Source organism: Pygocentrus nattereri, chromosome 17 (assembly GCF_015220715.1).
Source record: "Pygocentrus nattereri isolate fPygNat1 chromosome 17, fPygNat1.pri, whole genome shotgun sequence".
Taxonomy (NCBI): Eukaryota; Metazoa; Chordata; class Actinopteri; order Characiformes; family Serrasalmidae; genus Pygocentrus; species Pygocentrus nattereri.
In genome coordinates, this window is record NC_051227.1 from 23410633 (window position 1) to 23435374 (window position 24742).

Here is a 24742-nt window from a genome sequence, read left to right on the forward strand (position 1 = left end):
TATTGTCAGGATTTGTAGAAATCTGTCTAATTCCATATTTCATAAAAATAGATTAACCAATCATAATGAGTCTGTAAACAATGACAAGTGGTCCAAACGGAATAGAGGTTCTGACTGGATGTTAGTCCATTACACCATTATTGCAACTGGCTTATCAGTAATCTACTTAACATTGCATTATATAACTTATTATTGAAATAATTTTTACCAGGTATTGTGCATAGATGTAAATGTATTCTAATATGATTCTAATACATTATTACAAGACTAAGTGTGTATGATGATTCTCCATTGGAAATTCATTTCAGTCTAGGATTAAGCTTAATCTGGGTCTGAGAATCTGGCCATGCAGATTTTTAAACAATTTAGACATCAGAGAATATGTGAAATATTAAGAAAAGCATTTCTTTAAATGGTGAATCAATATGAAAGTTTAAATGTGCCTAAAATAATCAACAGAACTGTAGACGTGTCCATAATAACTGAGAAAGCATCACATACATCACACGACAATGAAGTTTGAAATGGCTCATATTACAAAGGTGGTCATCAGATCACATACATTCTGTTGCCTAGTTTATCATATTTGAATTTACACCATCAAATTCTTTTCTGAATAAAATAATAGCAATCATTAACTTGACAAGCGATTCCAAATTTCTGAAAGCTAGTGAAGTTCAAGAGTCCAGCCTGGTTCCTCAGCACAGTCACAACAGCTCAGTTAGAGGGCCACACACAAATGCCACTGTTTACTCCTCTGAATGGCTCTGATTGCACAATCGCAGCCTGTCTGCTTCAGCATTTAGTTTTATACTACAATTCATCACAACAGAGACAGAAAATGCAGACAACTGTATCATTTCTTTCACCAAAGAGTTCTTTCTTCTGATTTATTTCCTTATTTGTCGTTTTATATGATCCATTGTGCATATCAACTGCTTAAACTGTCAGGGGACCATATGTGAGAATGCAACTGACATATTAGGTTTACAGGATTTAGTGATTTACTGCAGTTAATGAAGAAAAAGCCAGACATATAAATATAATAATATCCTTATTTTGTCATTGTATTTATGAGGTCATCATTTCACATAACCATTTACTAGTGATGCGCTAAATCACTATCCAAAACCAAAATCAACAAACTCTTTTTATTTATGCTTTTGAATTACAGTAATACATTTAAAAACTACATAATAGTGAAAAGAATTATTGTTGAAATCTGTCCTTTTAATACAGCAAAACAAAGCTGACAAACATAAATATTAAAAATGTTATATCTTTATGTTGGATATTTATACATGCATTTATATTAATGATTATAGGTTATAGTATGTGCCTTTGAGATCCACTGTCCTTGACAACACTGATAGAGATCAGGAGATGCTGAGGTCATCCAAGGCAATAAATTCCATCATTGTTTATTAATACTTAGAACTTTTTAACTGTTGTGTATGATTTTCACTTTTAAAAAACTGAGACATGCAGATTGCGTTGGCGTATGTCTGTTGTCTGTTATTGTGCACATCATGCAGGATTACTAAATCTCAATTTAATTACCAATAAAATTCATCAATTAAGTGCTAGAAGTTGCACTTTGTTGCAGACATATTTAGTCTTTTGGAATTTTTGCAGCAAAATGATCTCTTTAGGCCAAAAACTGAAAAATCCACTTTTGACTGTGAAATGAAATCCAGACTGAAATACACCTTATAACTTCAAGGTGGATGGGTGGAGCTTAACTGCCATGGGCTGAATAATCGTAGGTATAGTAGTGTTTGTGACATAACAAAAAATGTTCAAAGTGAGCAGTTTTTACAGCTTAGTTTCCATATATTGTGAACTATATGGACTAGGGAACAAATAGTATGTTTTGGAACTTCGGCAAGGTTTAGAAAATGTGTGGCGCATTATGAAGCGCAAAATACGACAACGGAGACCCCGGACTGTTGAGCAACTGAAGTTGTACATCAAGCAAGAATGGGAAAGAATTCCACCTACAAAGCTTCAACAATTAGTGTCCTCAGTTCCCAAACGCTTATTGAGTGTTGTTAAAAGGAAAGGTGATGTAACACAGTGGTAAACATGCCCCTGTCCCAACTTTTTTGGAACGTGTTGCAGGCATCAAATTCAAAATGAGTGAATATTTGCAAAAAACAATAAAGTTTATCCATTTGAACATTAAATATCTTGTTTTTGTAGTGTATTCAATTGAATATAGGTTGAAAAGGATTTGCAAATCATGATATTCTGTTTTTATTTGTTTTACACAACTTCCCGACTTCATTGGAATTCATTGGGGTTGTATGTGTATGGGCCCTTTAAGGAGCTTAATGCTGAAACAGAGCGATCAGCTTTCTGCACAGTGTGGAAATATGTTTTCTTTTTCATGCAACTTCAGCCAAACTATTTAACATGCAAACCTCCCTAACTGTGAAAGACGCAGACATGTAAATGCAACCTGACGACGGTTCCTGTATAAAGACCACAGAGTGTGCATAAGTCTTTCTTCTCTCTCTCTCTACGCGATTGTCTAACTACACCAGCACGCCCTAAATGTGTCATTAATGAGTAACGCCATGGCTAACACTTTCACTCTCACCTCAATAAATCAAGCATTTTCCCCTCTCGCTGGAGCTGAACAGAAGCTTCCGATTAAGAAATTGATGGACGCCTGTAGGGAAAAAAGGAAAAAAAAAAAAAACACTACTAGCCATCTCTAATGGGGACAGCCTCAGACCTGGACACCCACAACTGTCCAGATGTGCATCCATGTTTACCCAAACTTCAATGCCACCGCTCAGCCTTGCTATAAGTGCCTGAGGAAGTATTATATTTGCTAACACATTAAGCAGCACATCTCGTTTCCTGCAATTTGGCTGCGCTGTGTAAATACTGTGCTAAACCACAGAGCTCAGGGCAAGCAGGGGCACGGCAGTTAGAGGGAGGAAAAAGAAACATAGAAGAGAACTAAAAACAGGCTTGCCTCAAGCAGCTCCTATGGGGGAGAAGACAGTAGCGTGCCACTGATGCAGCTACACGCTTTCTGTTCCTCATACTTTGATCATGGGTAAGTGCTGGTGGTCACCTTGATTACATGGTTTGTTGGAAAAAAAAAAAAAGTCCAACCAAAACTAGTAATTTTTGCTATTTCAGAAAGCGTGCTTTGCTTAATATTAACTGGGCATCATTTTCAAAAAAATGAAGACTTTGTGGAGCCACTTGATGGAATTTTTTTTTGTTGTGTTTCCCAAGCAATTGAAAACCCCTATATATTCAAGAAGCTACCCATAATTATTCAAATTTAAATGATACGTTCTATTTGGTTTAACAGGCAATGACTATTTGCAATTTTGCTTGTCTGTCAGTGAAACACTGATTAGCCAAGGACATTTTGTGTTTGTGCAAATATAATTAGTTTGCTTTTTGTTACCTCCAGTCAAAACAGCCATTAAATTACTCAATTTTCAGCATCAGGGAAAAAACAGTATATATATATATATATATATATATATATATACATATATATATATATATATATACATATATACATATATATATATATATATATATATATATATATATATATATATATATATATATATATATATATATATACACTGTCCGAACAAAACCTCATATCTCCTTTTTTGTCATTTGTCTATGACTGCTCTAATTTGTCCTCTAAAAGGACATTTTTGCCTTTACATTATGTGTAAATTTCATGACGAATGGACCAAAAGAAATGGCCCAAAATTACTTGGAAAAAAGTCTGGTTCCATTGACTTACATTAAAAGTATATTTTTCCTTCCTCTAATGCTGACAATCACACAGAGGCCTTAACAACAGCATTCAGTATATAATGTGACCACACTGCAACAATATCTTGACAAGCAAAAACCTTTTAAATGTTTTCAAAAGAATCTAATATTTTTCATTATAAGACTGTTGTAAGATTATTAGAAATATAGCATTTCTCCTATTTCTGCACATTTCTACTTTCCTGAACATAGTTTTAAGTGATCTAGTGAAAGTATCTTACTCCATTGGCAGATTAGTTTACTTGTTTCAAGAAATAATAAAGGTAATTTTGCTTATTTCATGAATACTTAAAGTATTATTACTTAAAGTATTAAGTAAATAAAGTGATATGCCAATGGAACAAGACATTTCCATACGATAAAACTGCTTAAAACAAATAAAGAATGTCTTGAAATAAATTAAATAATCTCACAATGTTCTTATGACAGTCTCAAAATAAGAAATAACAGATATATTGACTACATTTAAGACCTTTACACTTGCTAAGATATCATTTTTGCAGTGCACTGTTTGCCTACAGCTGCCATTATTGTACTTTCAGTTTTTCATTCAGCAGGGATATTTTTCCACATCTCCTAAGTTCAGTCTTAGAAGTTGGTTGCATTTTCTGCTTCTCATGATCCAACATTCATCAGTGTTGATGTCTGGACTCTGGGGTGGTCAGTCTCTTAGCTTTTCTCATTATTGGCTCCTTGACAGCTACACATCCTTTCAGGCTCATAGCGATGACTCGTCTTCTCACAGTGGAAACATGAACAGAATCACCTGTGGATTTTTCAGATGTGAATCAAGAGTCAACATTTGGATTTGGAAGAGTGGATTTTCTCCTCTCTCTTAAACATGAAAACTAAGTTTATCTGACAGGGACAGTTTTGGTGGTCTACCAGGCCTTGCATGGTTGTTAGGTGTCCCAATTTCTTTCTCTCATTTAATTTTGAACATTTTAGAAACCCCTGTTTTTCATTTATCTTCCTTTGATGCTCATCTTCCTTATGTAAGTGGATCACCTTCTATCTAATCTCCTTGGTAATAAATACATGAACTACATGAAAGTACTATGCATTAAGGAAATGGTCTGTCATGAGTCTGACATCTTTCAGGGTTGATGTTTAGACCAGAGAAATCTGAAAATGAAAATGTTTCTCCTTGAATGGTCCCATGGAACTTTTTCTCAAAGCTACAGCTTTGTCAGATAGAACCTTATAATTTATGTTATCCAGAAGCAAAAGAGCCAGTGTTCAGCTGTCTGGGCACCATTTTCTACTCCCCACTTCCTATTCCAGAAGAATTCATCAAAAATGCTTCCAAGCTCCATTTCTTTGAGGCTGCTGAGGAAACTACTAAGAATGCAGACGTGTGCCACTGTGGAGCATCGCTTGCCATTAAACTTTTGTCTAATCTAAAGCAGTGTGACCAAGTCATTGGATTTGAGTAGAGTGACTTTTTGGACTGTAGGGAAAAAAACAGCATGTGATGCAAATATGGAACAAAGGAAAAGACATCTGACCATGAAAAAACAGCCATATGGTAGTGTGTTTGCTGCCTAATGAGGCATACAGACTTCCACTCTACTCCTGACCTGGCATCGAGTCTATATGAAAACCTGCTGAGATCCACTATCTGATATTATTACGTGAAGAGTAAACATGGCAAATTCTCAATATCAAATGGCTTAGCACTGACTTCATTATAAAGTTGTTATAAACAAAAAACCTGTTACTAGGGTGCAGAAGATGTCAAGCAGGTCCTGAAAAGCAAAGAACAGATGCTGTATTCAAAAAACTGCTTAAAAGGGGAGCTCCACAGATAAAACAAAAAAAATCTGCATAATTAAATCATTAAGATGTAAACAAAGTCATTCAGAGTGCTTTGGTGTGAAAAGCTTTGCTCTAGAGAAACTTACTGAGTCAGAAAAGCTAACAGTGATGGTGATAGGAACCACATATCTGAAGAGTTTGATGCCTCTAAAAGTTCCCTCACATTGGAATGGTTATGAATCTGCTGATTGATGCCCGAGATATTGTTCTACAGTAGTTCTGTGCTGAGTAGTTTGTAGCCTAGGCGAAGAGGTACATGCACATTTTACATTTCCCAAAACCTATTTTCAGATTTTATTCATCAACACACATACAATATCTTGCCAAGTTTTTTCATAAATTTGTTCTTGAGAAAAGTCCTAAGAAAACACTTCTGCCAGATTCATGACGTGTTCTTAAACCGCACAATTGTTCAGACCTTTGTGCTCTTCAGTGTGCAAACATTCCTAAGAACAAATCCCAAATAAGAAAACATTGGTGAATTCCAGAATCTTTAAGATATACTGCATAAGTGACTTTAAGAAGAAATGTATTTTTCTTAAGAACAGTTGGTTAATGAGGCCCAATATTATTAATAGGAATTACATGTGTAAAAAGTGTCAATTTGTAGCTTTGTAATGAGAACAGACAATAATCAAGTAACATTGATGCAAATAAAGTGAAGTTAGTTGTTAGACTAGCTGCTTTACTAAGTGTTGCTAAGATACCGTTTTTGGCACAGCTGAGTGTGCATGCCGTGCATTTACACTTACACAATTGCCCTCCATTTTAGCTTATAGGGACAACATAATGTAAAAAATCTGAGAAACATAAGCTATGTACTTTTTTTAGAACTATCCAGCTACTCTACAAAATAATTTTATGTAATTTCAAAAAGTAGGAGGGGCCATGCCACCCACCATTCCTCTCTGAATTTGCACCAGTCTACCCAAAGCATCCCAAAGAGTATATTTCATAAGGGTGAATTCTATAAATTTATCAAAAACTTTGCAGTTTCATCAATAACATGTAAAAAAAATTCAAGGGGTTCCATGTGAAATTCACCATTCTATAGATATTTTGGAGTTATTATTCACATCAGCGGTAATGGAAACCAGACATGCAGAGCATCTAATGCCTCTATAAGTTACATCACAGAAAGCTATTATGTGACATGACTACAAATACGTCTGATGCCTAAGGCATTATAACAGTTTTGAGACAAGTGTTTGGCCTAAAACATATATTTTGAAATCTATTAATAGCTAAGGCACATATACAGTGTGATCTAATGCAAAATGTTACCTAAAGAAAACTTTTTTTTTTGTTTTTCAGATTTGCCACACTCTACAATAAGAGAGGACTTTTTCCCCACCAGGGAGAGGCCACAGAATGGCATTCTCGTTGCTCTGGGATACAGTACCAACAATTTCTTCTCTGAAAACTAATGCACAGAGCACAAAGAACAAAAAGTTGTAGACAAAACTGTCTTTTTATCCTTCTAGCACCAATATTCTCATGAGCATTTAGACGTTTTCCTTTCCTCTTAGCTTCATCACATTATGACTGCTCTGCCTTTTGGAAGATGAGAAAGAAATAGTAATGCAGTGCAGCTTCACCATCTGCCACCATGAGCAAGCATATAACTGGCTGCCGTGAAATGAGCAATATGTTCCAAATTGTCCCGAACCGGAATACCCCATTGGAAAAACGGCAATGAGGCACAAAGACGCATTAGGTCCTCAAACCAAAGAAAGCACCATGAGTGCATTGTTTAATGCATGGGGGCAATCACAGACTGTGGATGATAAATGGAACGTGATATGAGCGATCTCTTTTCAAGGACGATGGAGGACCCGGAGTTCCCTGCAGCATAGGGCTGCCAAGGCACGACTGAGACAGGAAACGTCTTCAGGCCTGCAAAGAAAACTGATAAACCTGAAAGTTTCTCTCTCAGTCTGACCAGACCTCTACCAAAGTATGACTCCTTGGATTATGAACTAGGGCCCAAACAATATCGACTGGCCAGTAACAAATTAAAACTTGCTTCTTCAGTTTAGCACTATAGTTATGAGGCTAACGCAGCTGCCAAACACTAAAAATCAAGTCACTCAAATGTTTTTGTAAATACATCCCCAAAACTGCTCTCAGTCCGCTGCATCCGGGTGTGTACATTTTGCTTCTTTAGCTTAGCACTGGAGCTACAAGGCTAAGAAGTCAGTAGAAGTCATTAGTCACCCAAATTCTCTCCATAAACACATCCCCAAAACTTCTCTCAACCCACTCAAACAAGACCCAGCTTTTCATTAAAGGCACACAGACTTATTTATGTGGTTTAAGACACAGTATGATCCTGTGAATTAAAAAAATAAACAAAACCTCACTGCGTAGTTGAACACAGCGGGCGCCTGAATTCTGACCCCTCACAAAATTCTGTTTCCCTTTTGCGACTGCTGTTGTGTCTATTCTTAAACATGCATCTTGGAACATTCAGGATGAACAGTTACATATTAACAGAAACAACAGAAACCTTAAATGTTGTCTGCATGTGTGATGTGCATTCATGCTAAGGGCCATGTGAACACCTGTTGTATAAAATAGCTGCATGCCGAACTAAAAAAAAAACAGCCAGCGGGTTATTTGACTCACAAACTTCAAAAATATGTTGACATTAAATAAATGAATTGTTAAATTTAAGTAACCGGTTTATGTAAAATGTACAAATGTTAATGAAAGTGCATTTCACTGAATGAAAATTGTTTATTTTGATTCAAAGAGAATTCTATTACAAAGAAATGCAAATCATTTTATATGAAATGTTTGTTTTTCTCTGTCAATAATAGAAATATGTGCTCAGGTAACAAAGTCTATGTATGCTGACTATCTAGTTTGATTGAATGGAAATTTGTGGCATAATTCAATTAAGTTCATGCCACTATTTCTTGAGTGTGCATTTAGCTCTACAGTGAAATTTTGTTCATTTTTCGGTTCACAGGAAGTCATACTGTGTCCTAAACCACATCGAGAAGTCCACAACCTTAATCAAGAGCTGGATGTGGTTTGAGCGGGATGAGAGAAGAGTGTTTCTTAGCCTTGTAGCTCCAGTGCTAAACTAAAGAAGTAAAATTTAGACACCAAACATGAAATGGTTACAAATACGTTGTCTGACATCTGAGACATATTTTTTTAAACAAGGGTTTGGCCTAAAACATATATGTTGAAATCTATTAACAACCAAAGCATACATACAGTGTAATCCTATGAAAAATATTGCCTAAAAAATCTTCATTTTTCACATTTTTCACTGTCTTGCTTGAATAAGCACATCTGATAAGTGGGAAAACTGGGTAAGTGGGAAATCTGTTTAAACTAGATGTTTTGCTGTATGATTCCACATATTTATTGCCACTAGTAAAAATCATGGCCTTAAAGCAATAAAATAGCTTTGGAATTGCTTGCTTTATATAATAACGAGCACATGCTGATGTAAAGAAAAAAATTAATTGGCAAGGATTTTAACAGTCTTCTGTTGAGCTAACAGTAATGTTTCACTGACATATTTGATTGACAGCTCACAGTTGACTTACAATCATAGTTAGTAAGGCAGGTAACACTATTTGAAGGCTACCTACATAAGGGCTTCATAACACATTCATTAGCAGTAATGTGTTTATGAAGCACTACTTGAACATTTATTAAGTGCTTATGTCAGTTCTCGCAACCTGACATAAGATGTTTTATGAAATAAATGACATTGTACTGACATAATAAGAATAAACGTTGAACATATCCATGCCATGGAGCGAAGAGGGGGTGGTTTCCAGGCATATTTAACCTGATATCAGTACAATGTCGTCTTAAGAATGCTGACATAAATAGTTATGTATAGGGTTTAAATATGTTTAGTGCTGTAAATATGTTCAATGTTTATACTTATTATGTCACTACAATGTCATTTATTTCATAAAACATCTTATGTCAGGGTTGCGAGAACCGACATAAGCACTTAATAAATGTTCGAGTAGTGCTTCATAAACACATTATTCAGTGCTTATGAATGCGTCATGAAGTCCTTATGTAGGTAGCCTTCAAATAAAGTGTTACCGTAAGGCACTGACTAATTAAAACAGTTGGAATCTATTTAGTAAATAAAATTTGGCTGAAAGCTTTTTAAGCTTCTTAAATCTATATCAGCATCTGTGACAAAAATTGAATCTGTTGGCCCCCCATCACAAACACCCAGTCTGTTCTCAGGTATCAAAGGCATCCCTGCCAATGACATGCCTGTCCGAGACCCTTTGAGCTTGTGGTATGTCCTCATCCTCTCCTAATGAGTTATGAAGTGTGATCAGATAAGAGCCCAAGAGACACACACATATTCCCAACAGATGGAGGAAGAAGTCCCCTCAAATCCTGGTAACCCCCAGTCTTTGGGGAGGGGCTTGTCACCATTAATTTCCCTATTCATCGGTCTGGAGATCCCCTCTCACCTTTCTATTGGACCCATCTTACTCTACAAACACCTAAGCATACAGTGGGGCATATTGTTACTCCCTAAAAAAACAAAGAAGCAGCTTTATTTTCCCCCACACCAGCACAAATGTGGTCTCCTGTGAGTGAACCGTTATCTAGAACCTATCATGGCACCAGACGTGGCAAGGAAAAGCAACAAAAAGTACAAATGGTGAGTGTTTCAGGGAAAGAAGCAATTTGAGGAGCTTTAGAAATAAAGCGTAGCAGTAACAAGCCCAAGCTAACAGGCAACTGTGCAGACCACTCAATGAATCTGAATGGGACAAAGGCCCTCACTGACTCATTATGTAGGAGAAACCTGCAGAGCAACCACACTCCATCTCGCTCACAGCCCTCTTCATTCAATTCATTAAGAAAAGGGAGTCTTGACTAAATGTACCAATTATGCAGCTGCTTCAATTGGTCAGTGTGAAGAATAATAAAAAAAAAAAAAAAAAAAAAAAAGGTTCTTACTCGAAATGCTGGACACAGCCAAGGCCACAGTTGGAGAGCACAGTGAATAGCGGCTGGTTAAGTGTCCCAGCACAAGGCTCACAACAGCGGCTAAGTCCACGCCTTTCTCAAGCACAACTCTTTCAGCCATTTTGCTCCACCTCATGAAGTTGATGTGCCTTGTTTCTCTTTAAACCATTCATTGGCTCAACCTATACAGTTCCAATGTGCCTACATTGTGTAAATGGTGGTTTACTGAAGATAATTACTAAATGACTAAATTAGGCACTTCCACCAAAAGTGGTCTAAAATAGAGATAATATAATTACAGTTACTGTTAATACAGTGATTAGTAGCACCTAGCTATTAGGTGTGCAACCAATTTAGGGTACTGTGCAATAGGGCTGCAACAAGTGACTAATTTGAAGGTCAATAATTCACTAGCTAGAACAACTATCTTACCAAGTTGAATCTTCTTCATCCAGTGAGCCGGCATGCTTCCTCTTCAGAGGCTCCAACATGGAGGATGTGCTCCCACACCAGATAAGGTCGGCTTTACAAATAGTGCAACTGACAACCGTTTAGCATGAAATGCTCAAACACTTTTCAGGATTTTGTTCTTGAGGCTGCCATTGCACTTTTACTGTTAACTCTCCAGTGAGAGGTAATGTCAAAACATTCCTAGTGAGCATGAGAAAAACACGTAATATAATCACCAACTAGTTGACTATTAAATTAGTTGCCAACTAATTTGGTCATCAATTTTAGTAGACTTGAATAATCATTGCACCCCTACTGTGCCATCCTACATTTACATAAACAGCCATAGTGCAAGTCTAAGAGGTATTTTAGAGGAAATTAGACATAAGATAATCCATTTCCATAAGTAAAATCTAAAGAAAATAAGTGAATAAACAAGAGTTTTCCGACCTAGAAAATGCTGTTTGAAAGGATGTGTAGCTGTTAAGAAGATGTTACTGCAAAAAGCAAATATATCAATAAGAAGAAAACTTACAAATCAAGCACAGAACCATGGACTGACCACCTCAGACCTTAGTCCAGACGTCAACATCACTGAATGTGTTTGAGATTACCTGGATTGTGAGAAGAGTAAACTTTGAAGTTGTGGAAGAATATCGCTGCTGCTTTCTTTGAAAAACTGAAAGTAAGTTGTCTAAAAAGAATGGAAGCTGTAACAAAGGCTGGACACTAAATAATGGAAATTCTGTTAGTTGAGGATTTTGTGTAATTTTCTATTAAACATATGTTTTCTCCACTTTATGACATTACTTAAATTGGACAGCACAATTTCTAACATGGCCATAAAATGGAGTTGTATCTTTCCCATACTACACATAAAACCAGAAAATTTTCACTCACAGTAAAATGAAAGCAGTTAATTATTCAACATCCTTCACGCTGCCTCTGACAGATAAAGTGACAAAATCCACCGGAAGTTAAAAATACGGCACTGATTTCCATTACACTAATCACGTTAAAGATGTAAGGGAGGGAAAAAAAATGAAATGCTGCCCATTTTATATGTTGAGCTAGTGATCACAATACGCCTATTGTAATGCCATTTGGACTGCAGCTTCTTGTCAGTAAGGGGGGAAAAAAGAGGTGGTGGGAACTTCTTGTGCAAAGATCTGCGATGAGGGGAAAAAAGGCACTCGTCAAGTGCCTTGCTGCGATGCTTGGATGTGGATTTGGCAGCGATTTGCACAGTCTGTGCATCATCTTACTCCCAACTGCTCTCAAGCTCCATGCCAGCTCCCGTCGACTGCATCCAGTCATGGCAGAGCCTGAGAGACAGCTTGCTTTGGACCCTGGTCTTGGCAAGTGCACTGTGATGATTGTTTGGGACAAGACTTATTAACGAACCTCTGCTAGCCCTGAAATACGGCACCAAAAAGCCAGGTCTCTTGGCAACTTTCTATTACTCATTATTATTAGAGAAGAGAGGCAGCAAGATGGTCCAAACATGATGAAAAGACACTGACTTTTCCAACTCCTACTTCATGTCTGGAGTAATATCACAATCACCGTTTTGAGAAAGTTTTGCGCTAACAGGCAGAGCTGAAGGACCTCCGGGATGACCCTACACAGCTTCTTCTCCTGCTCTAAAGCCAACAGCAGTCAGTCAGTTCGGAACCTGCTCCCCACCACACTCCTCCCTCTCTCCAGGGAGACCCAGGTGCCAAGTTCTCATTTGCTGGGGCCCTGTGTCAGCTTTGAGGAGTGTGTTTCAACCCATGCCAACTCAACTTCACCATAAACAGTGTGATTTCAATTAATATGTAACAATGTGAATGTTCACAAGTTTTAAATACAAGAAAGGTAATACCAAGTTCTTCCATTTAGTGCTACTATATTGGCAAAAATGACTGGTAATACTGAGAAACTGAAAGGTAAAATGATCCTCAGCACACAGCTGGGAAATACAATAGGGCCAAATGAGAGGACACGGCAGCCACTTTTCCTTCACCTTTTCTTATTCTGAACCACGTTTTCACACAGTCAAACTAAAAAGGCCATTTAGTCAAATTAGGAGCCATTCATCATACAAAACAGCTCAAGATTGGGACACACTGTAAGCGCTGTTAGATCCTGACTGTGTCTAATTTTGAGGCAGAGCCCGCTGCTTTTAAAATAAGCTCCACCATAATCTCTCTGTTACCCTGGAAACCTTTTGTGGGGTGAAGATGAGGACAGCCAATAAAGAGCAAATCCCCTTCAGCTGTAGTACCTCAGGTAACTAATAACTCAAGCGCTCCAATCCAAACAGAGTTTCCGGTAACACTTTCTATGAATGTCAGCTTTGTAAGCATCTATAAACACATTCATAACATGGCTATAATATTTATAAAAATGCATTACACTTATAAAAATGTTATAGCCATGCTTACTTATATGCATATTATGCAACAGCACAAGTATTGAAGTCAATTTCCTAAACCAGTTGTTCAGCTTTCCAACGATTTTGAGGTAGCTTAATCAAATGGCCATTATCAACAGCAAACAGGATTAAAAGCTTGAAAGTAGTCAGTTTCTATACAATTTGCACAAAAAAGAAAAAGCCAGTCACTAGATAAAAAGACAGTGTAGTCTTACCTCCATGAAGCAGGTTCCTGCTGCAGTGTTCTCTTTAAGGGATGCATTGTAGAACTTGCTTTCAAAAATAGGTTCATTGTCATTAATATCCTGTAGGATGACTTTGACTACAGAAGTAGAGGACAGGGGAGGTCTACCCCTATCTGTAGCCACCACAATCATGTTAGGAGTGGGATCCGTTTCGTAATCCAGTTGGGTGAGGGTAGTGATGATGCCAGTGACAGTGTCAATGCTGAACCAGTCTGAGTGAGTCTCTAGAGTCTGTAGGATGCTGTACTGGACCTCCCCATTAGGGCCCTGGTCTTTATCTCGTGCAGTGACCTGAAGCACAAAGCTCCCTGGAAAGATAACTTCTGGGATGATCTGGGTATATTCCTGATGGTCAAACAAAGGTGGATTGTCATTGACATCCGTCACCTGGATGGTAAAAGAAGACTCGGCTTGTAATGGAGGGGTTCCAGAGTCTGTGGCCATGACCCTCAGTTCATATCGATCTCGTTCTTCACGATCCAGGATCTCATCTACACATATGAGGTAGATGATGTTGTCTTTAGTGGTCAGGGCGAACTTCCCATCTCCTCCCTCCAAAGACACGTTGACATTGGCGTATTCACCATAATCTGGGTCTGTGACAGAGATGCGAGCCACGTACTGGCCAGGTTGTGCTCCCTCTGATATGCGTGGTGAGCCATCTTCACTGAGGAAGATGATGGTCATTGTTGGCTGGTTGTCGTTATAGTCCCGCACATGTATGGTTACAAAGGCATTGGTGACCTCAGGATGTGTGGCATTATCCCTTGCCTGAACCACCAATTCGTGAACTCTCCTCATTTCATAGTCCAGGGGCTTGTTGAGAGTTATTACCCCGGTGCGGGAGTTAATGATAAAGTAGCGATCAGGGTCACTTTGTCTCCTATTGATTTCATAAAGCACAAGGCCATTGTCGCCCTCATCAGCATCTGAAGCAAACACTTGTAGTATGTTGTTACCTGGCTGCAGGTTCTCCAAGATTATAGTATGGTAGCGGCTCTGGTTAAACACTGGAGCATTGTCATTGATGTCCTGGACAGTAATGTCTAGGATCATTTGTCCAGTCTTCTTGGGAGAGCCACCATCAAAAGCCTCCAAAAGGAGGGTATAGGATGATCTTGTCTCCCTGTCCAGAATTGCATTGACTACCAAGTCCAGATAAAGTACCTGATTGGAGCCCCTTCTGGTTTCAAGAAGAAAAGCTTGTCCCACATTCCCATCCGTTATGATGTATCCTTGAGTTGTCAGCTGGTCTTTGTCGGCATCCAAAGCGGGCTCAAGAGGAAACTTTGTGCCTATGGTAGTCTGCTCAGGGATTCTGAAAGTGGCTCGTTTCCTGGGGAATGTAGGAGCATGGTCATTGATGTCATTGACCAAAATGGTCACCTCCACTGTCACACCGGTCATAGTGACCGCTATGAAATTGTAGTGGTCCCGCAATTCCCGATCCAAGACCTTGGCTGTCTTTATAATGCCTGTGCTCTCATCAATGTCCAAATCCGTACCAACACCTGTTCCTTCATGGTCGGAGATGAAATAAAGAGATGCTGTGACTCCTGGGGGTAAGCCAGCACTGATGTCACCAACAACAGTACCAGCTGGTTGCTCTTCATCTAGCTGGAGTTCCAGTGTACCTGGCACCATAGACGAGTGAGCCATAATAAGTTCAAGAACTACAAAGAGCACAAGGAGAGTCCTATCCCATGTCCTGTCTCGATAGATTTGATCCATTATTGTCCTTCCCACTCCTTTTGGTGCTTTCCTCATTTCAGCTGCTACCTAAAAAACCTAAAAGCAGAAAAAGATGATGACATTAGCCTGAGAAACAAAGACAAAATATGAAACAAGAAAAAACAAAACATTGAAAAACGGTTTGGAAAAATCTAATTTATACTATGTTCCACTTCCACCCCATATGTAGTCGATCAGCAAAGATATGTTTGGTGACCAAATTTTGCTTCTTTAGTTTGTCGCTATGAGGCTAACATTGCCAACAAACATTAGAAGTTAACAGTTGCCTAGATCTTTTCCATAAATCCATCCCTAAAATTTCTTTCAATCTGCTCAAACAGCATTCATATCTTCATTAAGACACATTGTTGTCTGTTGACATGATTTTGACATGATGTTGAGTGTAAAAATCCACAAAATCAATGTAAGTTCATTGAGCAGCAAAACACAGAGAGCAGCAATTTTAGACAACAAGGGTTGTGCCTAATTCTGACTGCAAAATCTGATCCCTCTTTGCATGCCTACGGATATATAGATTCTAGACGAGGTTTACAATGCCTATTGTTTCTGTTTATAAACAGAATCTATCTTAATATATCTTTAGTTCATAAAATCAAGATCAAATTCGAGCCCTTAAGGAAAACCTGGATGCAGTTTGATCAGGTTGAGATAAGTTTGGGGATGTCTTTACAGAAAAGATTTGGGTGTCTATTGACTTCGTGTTTGTTAGCATTGTTAGCCTCATAACTAAAGAAGCATAATTTAGACACCAAACGTGCTGGCTGATCAACTATATCTAGGATAAGTAGATAATTGTGTAAAATTGATTTTTTGACAAACAAATTCCTTTAACATTAAATTTCCATAATCAGCCAGCAATTATTCTGAATGCCATGTGTAGGCTTTGGTAAAGTAACATCAGGAATACTTAAGAAACATTCCATATGTTGCATGGGCTCAGTTCCTAACCACACAGTGCACAACACATCCCTCATACACATATTCCTGCAAATTATTCTCACCTAATAAGTCAACACCTCATTTCTCTGACCAAGAAGAACAGAAACCACAATCCCACTCTACAAGTCCAGGAAAAAGACAGCAGACACCTTTATTGCCCCTGCCTTCCAGTCAAATTGAATAAGGACAGGTCCTGCACTGCCGCCAAGGCAGCTTCACCGTGCTTGGCCTGTAACTGTACCCAGTGGTACATGTGGACACAGAGCTAGCGGGTGTTATGGAGACTCGGAGACCTGACAGATTGTTGACACACACTCTCCGGCAGGGTGTGAGCCCTGATGCCGAGAGACTGAAAAAGCCTTTACAGAATTGACTGCTCCCACTGCAGCCATTCCTTTAGGGGTGTTAACTTGAGGAATGTCCTCTTCCACCAGCCACTCTGTGTAGTGAGAATTAGAGGCCTAAAACAGAGAGTGCTGCTCACAAGAAAGAAAACAACCTTTTCTCCAAGGGTGCTTAACAGAAGTCTACTCTAATGCAGATGTACCGAAAGCCAGGTCATCAAAACATAAGAAATATTAATGCCAGTCATATATTTATGCCAATCATAATGCATTAAGTAAAATGCCAGTTGGCCCACCACAAAGGTACACTCTTGAGTGCACTCTTGGCCCCTGCAAACTCCCCAGTACTGCAAATTAGTGATTTCTCATCCATAAAATTGTGGTCTGTGGGCCCACAACCCTTTGACGACCTAGTTGTTCAACTTGTGAAATGAAACTTTTCAAATGATTCCAGGGTTAGTTCCAGCATGATAGTAAATATGTTATAAATACTACACAAGGCAGGAAATTAAATATTTATACATGCTTAGAAGATTCTAATTCTTTCATTTTTTACCTTTTGGTAGAGAAGAGCAGCTCAGCTAAAAAAAGTCATGCTGGAAAGTTCAGATGGTTTTCAACTCAAGTTTAATCAACTGAAAGATCTGACAAAAATGAATGAATAATGTATAGACACATCCTGGAGAAAGTTTAACAAACATCTAGCTGAACTTTTCACCAGATTTGCTTAGGAAAAAGTTTATATTAGGTTGGATCTGCCACTGTATACACACAGCACACAGCCAAAACCGAGTGCGATCCAGAAGGAGGCCTTTTTGGGTGATTGCTCATGCCACTATTTATTAAGAATTATAGCCACTACTATGGTGCTTAGCTTTAGGGGCCTATCTTAAATAATCTCATTAAACTACTTTAATTCTTCCTTCAATATGAAAGCAAAGAATAATTCATTCAGCACCTGAAAATGAAGTTTAATTCATAGAGCACAGAACTCTCCATAAACATTGATGACACATGGGCTTTTAGGGAAAAACTATCACCATCTGCAGTGCCATACAAACCCACAAAATACATTACAGGCAATCAGAAATAATTGTGTGACATGCTCAATCAGCAGAACAGAGTAATTTTAGTGCTTTGCCATTCAACAACAAATTTATGACCACTGGGTATAATACAGAAAATGTAAACAGAATGATGAATAAGCACAAAGGCTTTTCCCCCCTCACTTCTTTTTAATGCTGAAACCAAACTAGAGCAAACATGCAAAGCTCCCTCCTGTGGCTCCTGTAGGACTTGCTTCAAACATTTTTTTCCCCCCAAAAACAGTCTAAAAGTTGAACTTGTGTGATTTGCTGTAGCACAGAGAGATTATTTTAATGATTTTATGTGGGCTTCTTACAAATAGATCATCCAGAGTAACTAAACAAGCTACTGCAGGTACACTCTGCATAATGGAATATACTTAACTCACCTTATCCATGAGAATAAGCTCTGTTTATCAGGGGGGCATCCTAATGGTCTTCAACGCTTTTTGGCAATCAAAAATATACGTCTGTAATTTTTAGCTGTTTTTTGTTTAAGAGGATCGTCATGCTTGTTGCATTTAAACTCTGCAGGTTTTGTAGCAATACTGTACACTTAAGTTTTGATTGGAGGCAAAAGTTTTAAGATTTTAAAACAGCTCATTTAGATGTTTTTTTCTCAATGGTATCTAGGTAGATACTGCCAAGTGAGTTCTCCAGGTGGTTAGGACTTCAGGAGCTGAACTGAAGGTCTTGCACATTAGATGAACTATCAAAATAATTAGCAAGTGACCACTGAACACACCAGTCATGTTCTGATTTACAATAGTTGGGACCAATGTTGTGAGAAAATGTCACTTTAGGCCTTCTGGAAGTTCGATATGTTACTGACTGAAACCTGGACACCCCTGATGTCATTTTTGTTCAGTGACATATCTAGAACTTCCAGAAGGTCTAGAGTGAACAATGAGTTCTGATTTACAATGGGTGAGACCAATGCAGTCAGAAAAATTGAACCCTAGGCCTTTTGGAAGTTCTAGATAGGTCTTTGACTGAAAATGACCTCAGGTCTATCCAGGTTTCAGTCAGTTAGAAACAGAAAACAGTAGCAGTCCTGCACCAGAGCTCTTTACCCGAAAGAGAAAAGGTAAAATATTTGTCTCCTGTGAGCTTCAACTGAAAAACAACAACTGTCTTACCAATCAAATGTCTGTGTTTAATACAAAACAGTGAAAATATGTACATGTGCACCTGTTACCTTGGTGTTAACATACTATGAGAAATCCAATAAGGAGGCTAACAGAATTTAGCATTAGTATAAAGGTGGGTTTTTTTTCATTTCTAGACCAAGTTTAATGACATGTATGCCCTGAATTGAATGCCAAGGTCTAGTGCTGAACCCCAGATTGTTTTATGTCAAAATTTCAATTCAAAACAGTGCAATTTTTAAAGGTGTGGACATTAAACCTAATAACCTGGACCTTGTGAACCAATTAGAAGCAACCAAATAATAATTTGCTAAGTACAACACAACCCTAGCTAACTGGCAGTCTGACGCACTGCATCCAGCATTCAAACCTGAAGCCAGAAAAAGTGGATATGCTGCCTTCATGGCCAAAACAGGCCTACAGCTTAACTTATAGAAAATGATTGTAATTTAAATCAGCATTGCAACATCCATCCATCCATCCATCCATTTTCCAAGCCGCTTCTCCGTCAGGGTCGCGGGGGGGAGCTGGAGCCTATCCCAGCTGTCTTCGGGCGGAAGGCAGGATACACCCTGGACAGGTCGCCAGTCCATCGCAGGGCAGACACACAGACACAGACAGTCACTCACACACTCACACCTAGGGACAATTTAGCACACCCAATTGGCCTGACTGCATGTCTTTGGACTGTGGGAGGAAACCGGAGAACCCGGAGGAAACCCACGCAGACACGGGGAGAACATGCAAACTCCACACAGAGAGGACCCCGGTCACCCGGCCGGGGAATCGAACCCAGGCCCTCCTTGCTGTGAGGCGACAGCGCTACCCACCACGCCACCGTGCCGCCCAGCATTGCAACATTGGACACAAAATTCATAAAGAGTCTTTCTCCTAAATCATTCAGCCCTTGCTCTTATAGTCATGATTCCCCACTGCTATATGTGTTCTTTACACAGTTTGAACATTTCATCATTAATGGATAATCTGGTAAAGGATTTTTTGACTGGTGTAAGCTGAAACAGCTGCAGCTAAACATCAGTAAGCCTACGGAGCGAAGTCCAAACCTGTCTTGTTACCAGTCATCGTTGAGAGGCCAAACCAGTCTCTACTTCCAGAGGAGGCAGAGGTCTTTTGGTGCCTGCATTTAGCTCTGAACAAAATAAACTTATTAGGAAAGCTGGCTCTGTTGTAGGAGTCAAGCTGGACTCTTCAGAGGTTGTGGCAGAACAGAAGATGCTCAACAAGCTGTAAGCTATAATGGATAACACCTCACACCCTCTGCATGCTACACTGGATAAACAGAGAAGCACATTCAGTGGCCAAAAGTTACAGCTGCGCTGTTAAAGAGCAATGTGTGAGATCTTTCTTACCAACTGCTAAAAGGCTCCACAATGAGTCACCTTAGCAGAAAGACAGTACTGATCTCCTGCTGTCTGCATGGTGCTGAACCACATCTCTGTATCTCCTCTACGATGAATACATACTGTGCAATATATCACAACAATTACTAAAATGACACTTTCACTATGCATTTTACTTTACACTACAATATTGATGCAACTCAGCATTAGTTATGTCTATAATATGCAACATACAACACATCTGTCTCATATGCCCTGTAAATATGTAAATAGACATACTTTTATTTTATTTCTCTTGTACTTTAAGTTATGTGTAGATTTATTTAGATGTTGTATTTTTCTACATAGTATATGTAAGTTTATGTGCAATTATATGTCTTGCTACTGAAACACTGCAATTTCCCATCAGGATCCATACAGTTCTATCTATCTATCATCTATCTATAAACAGAAAAATACTTGGAACTAAATATGTTTACGTTAACTTATATTAAAACTTTAAGAGTTTTTTTTTCTTTTACTGTTAATTTACCATTTTGGAAAATAAGGCTATGGTTTGACAGAGACGAGATTTTAAAGTGAATAAGTATACTATAACAAGTGGAACAGGGTATTGATTGTTTTTGATCATTTACTTTGTTTCACTCGAAGCATTTATTTGAGTTCAGGAAAGCCTGTTAAACTGCTTATTATCACAAAGTATTTTTTAGGTTTCTTTAATTGTTTTACACATCAGTTTTACAGTGAACATGTGCAAACAGTGAGTCCTTCTACACTACTAGCTGTTTCATTGCTATGAATCACTCAGATAATTGTTTAATTTGTAGGACCAAATTTATACAGTTTTGGTTCCCTAGTGTTTACTTTTCTATGTGTTTATTGCATATATAAAATAAGTTACAGTGTGTGTGTCTATGTGTGCATATGGGTGTGCTTGAGTGACAGACCTGTGCATGCTGTGTGCCTGATTGTGGTGGTCTGTCTACCCAGTGGTGGTGACAGGACGCGAGTGTGCGAGTGTGTGTGAGCTGGAGGGCTCCACACAGTCTGGCCTGCCCCTCTCTGGCTCTGCTGCATTGTAATTGGGGTCTGCTGGAAGGCTGCCCTGTGCATATGGGAATCCAGCGCTCATTTCAGTCTGTCAGCATCACAGTGACTGAGATATACACACACACATACGGAAACACTCTTACACACACCAGAGAGCAAGAGCCTGCACGTGCACACGCACACACTCACACACACACACACACACACACACACCGTGAAACTTATATTAATTTATCCCACATAACACTGAATTAAACTGTTTCAGTTTGATATTATTGTCTTCTGCACTCTCATGTCTTGTTTTCATGTTACTTGCACTGGTGTATTTTGTGTATCATTATCCATCATCTGTATATCTATCCATATATCTATGCATCCATCCATCCATCCATCCATCAGTCTGTACATTTATCTGTAGATCCAACAATCCATCCATTCATTTATATATTTCATCAAGCAATACATCTATCTAGCTATCCATCATATACTTATCTATTCATTTATATACATGTTCATCCATCTATGTCTCCATCCATCCATTTATCCATTTTATCTAGCTAGAAATCCGTTCATTTAGCTATCCATTTTCTATTTCTCTATTTATATACAAGTCCATCCACCTATGTATCCATCCATCCATCTATCCATCCATCCATCCAGCTATCAATCATCTATTTATCTATCCATTCATGTACATGTCCATCCATCTTTGTATCCATCCATCCATTTTATCTAGCTATAAATCCATCTATTTAGATATCCATCATCGATTAATCTATCCATTAAAGTACATGACCGTCCATCCATCTACCTATGCATCCATCAATCCATTTATCAATCCATCCATCACTCTATCCAACCACATACAAAAGTAAATATTAGGTTTAAAAAAGGGAACAAAATGTTTGTCACTTTTTGCCATGCCAACGAACCAATTCAACTACAGTGCTAACCTATTCACCCTAATGGATTTAGGTGTTCACTAGATGGTTTCCAGTTTAAAATGCCCTTCCACAGAGATGAACTACAGTACTGTAGCTAATCAAAACTAGACTCATTAATGATGAATATAGAAGTCATCACTCATGTAGTGATGACTACAAATTACAAGTACATAATTTTGGGCAAAGCATGGAAAGGTCAATTACCATGAACCAGCAGTCATAATGAAACAGTCAATGGTGTCAATGACAAGAATACAACAGGAATGACTTGTTTTTATTCAAACATTGAGGCCATACCACCAGCTACTGCCCATCAAAAACAGAACCACCCCCTGCTGTATCAGATTTTTTGGATTGGATTTTAGATTTGCTCCTTTCACTAATGGATGTAGCAGACCACCACAGGGCATGCTCGACTTGCCCTGCGTCAAGTGAAGCCAGGCCATTACTGTTCTCTGTCCAAAATATGTTTCTTATTCTTGCATTTAATACGTTGTTAAAATATATGATATGAGGAGACTACTCCTGGTTTCCCTTCAAAGTCAGGGGGCTGCAGTGGCACCATGCAGCCGCACTGATCAAAGTGTTTTCCGAGGGAGTTCCGAATGCTTGGAAAAGCAAGCTTTCTATGCTGCTGCCAAGGCTTTGAAAGTAGCTTACAGCATTCATACTTTGATGATATTAGGTACTCACCCAGCCCAGAGGTGTGACTGTTCATTTGGATTAATTTGGTCACAGTTTACAATAATAAATGAAAAAAACATCCCAAAAGAGGTAAAACAGGTATTCAAACAGCACTGGATTTGCTGAGGTAAATATTACTTAACAACTCATTCACTTCATTCACCGGTAGTTTTATTAATGCACTTGTTGGATTTATCTATATTAATTTGGCTCATGTTGAATTAACCCTGTTTTCTGAGGCTATTTTTAAAGCAGATCTCATTTTCTGTGACTTAGCAGCATCCTTACTCAAGCCAAAACTAGCATTGGTTCCTATGTAGGAGTAGGATCAACACATACATAAAACAAAATGTATGGACGTCTCCTAAAAAAGATAAAAAGGCTCAGAGATCAAAGAAACTAATACCATCTATTCATAAACCAGAAAAAGCCATTAAAATGAATGTGATGACTAGGCAAACAGCTAAAAGGCATGCAGCCTCAGGATATTGGCTTTATAGCGTTGTTTCTAGTTATATAGTGGTTGTGTTACTACAAAAATCTGGATGATTAATGGAGACAATGTTTTCAACTTTCCCTCCTCACTCCTACTTTTGGGTCATGCGGTTGACCTTATAGCCAAGATGACAAAGCACATGTGGTCCCTAATTATAGAAAATGGCCCAGTTGAAAGAAAAAGAAAACATTCACTTTGTAAATGCCACAATATCTGCCTTGATGAAGTCTGACGGTACTAAAGTGAAACCAGCCCCGCTGTATTTACTTAAAAGCATCACCCCAATAACATCTAATGGGCATTTTTAACCTGTTAACGCCCAATGACCCCAACAACCCAGTGGCCCTGTAATTTTGCTTTTACACCTCTAATATCTCTGAACAAGTGCTGATGCCTTCCTTCTTTGGCCAGCAGCTCTGTTTCACAGAACTGCGCCAAAGCGCTGACAGAGAAAAAAAAATTGATCTAAACAAGCCAAAACAAAGAACTCTGTCAAACACTGTTACCATCCTGCCAAAATCAAAACAACTGCAGCTGGCCAGAGTGCTTGCATTCACTCTTTAGTCCAGAAATCTTCCCACTAGCGGATGTCCACGATCGTCTCACCAACACCTCGGACTTCAACACTGGAGCTTATGTTTAAAAGCTTGAGTGCAGTAACGATCGAAATCTGCTTGTAAGTTTAGCACTTCTCCAAGGTTCATTTGTTCAAGAAGGGTAAATGAGGCAAAGACAAAAGATTGGCCCAAGCAGGCTGAAGAAAAGACCTCAAAGAAAAACCCCTCAAAATTCACCAAATTAAGAAATGAGCCCAAGCTTGCTGCTGGGCAATTCCATTAGCATTCCCATTTTACAACTAATTTAGCATGATGGCAGCCCAAAAACATGTCATTTATATAATCACTCAATCATATACAACCTCCATCCAACCATCCATCCATCCATTTTCTAAGCCGCTTCTCCCTCAGGGTCGCAGGGGGGTGCTGGAGCCTATCCCAGCGGTCATCGGGCGGAAGGCAGGATACACCCTGGACAGGTCGCCAGCGTACACAAACTCATTCCATTATTATATTTCCTTCACATTTCATTCTGCTACAAGTAAATTCAAAGAGGGCAGCACTCGTGGCTGCTCTGTTCGTGTTATGACTTTTGCCTAATTCTATTAGAACCTTTGAGCAAGGCAGCACATCTAGAGCAGCAGGCTGGAGACT

The 24742-nt window shown here is 38.7% G+C and overlaps 1 protein-coding gene across 1 annotated transcript in view; it reads right to left on the reverse strand.

The window, feature by feature from the left end:
• Window positions 1–24742, reverse strand: part of dchs1a (dachsous cadherin-related 1a) — a 168120-nt gene that overhangs the window by 137438 nt on the left and 5940 nt on the right. The window contains exon 2 of the mRNA XM_017708591.2: window positions 13699–15516. Coding sequence (XP_017564080.1) covers window positions 13699–15495 — 1797 coding nt within the window. The 5' untranslated portion in view covers window positions 15496–15516. The remainder of the gene's footprint in view (window positions 1–13698; window positions 15517–24742) is intronic.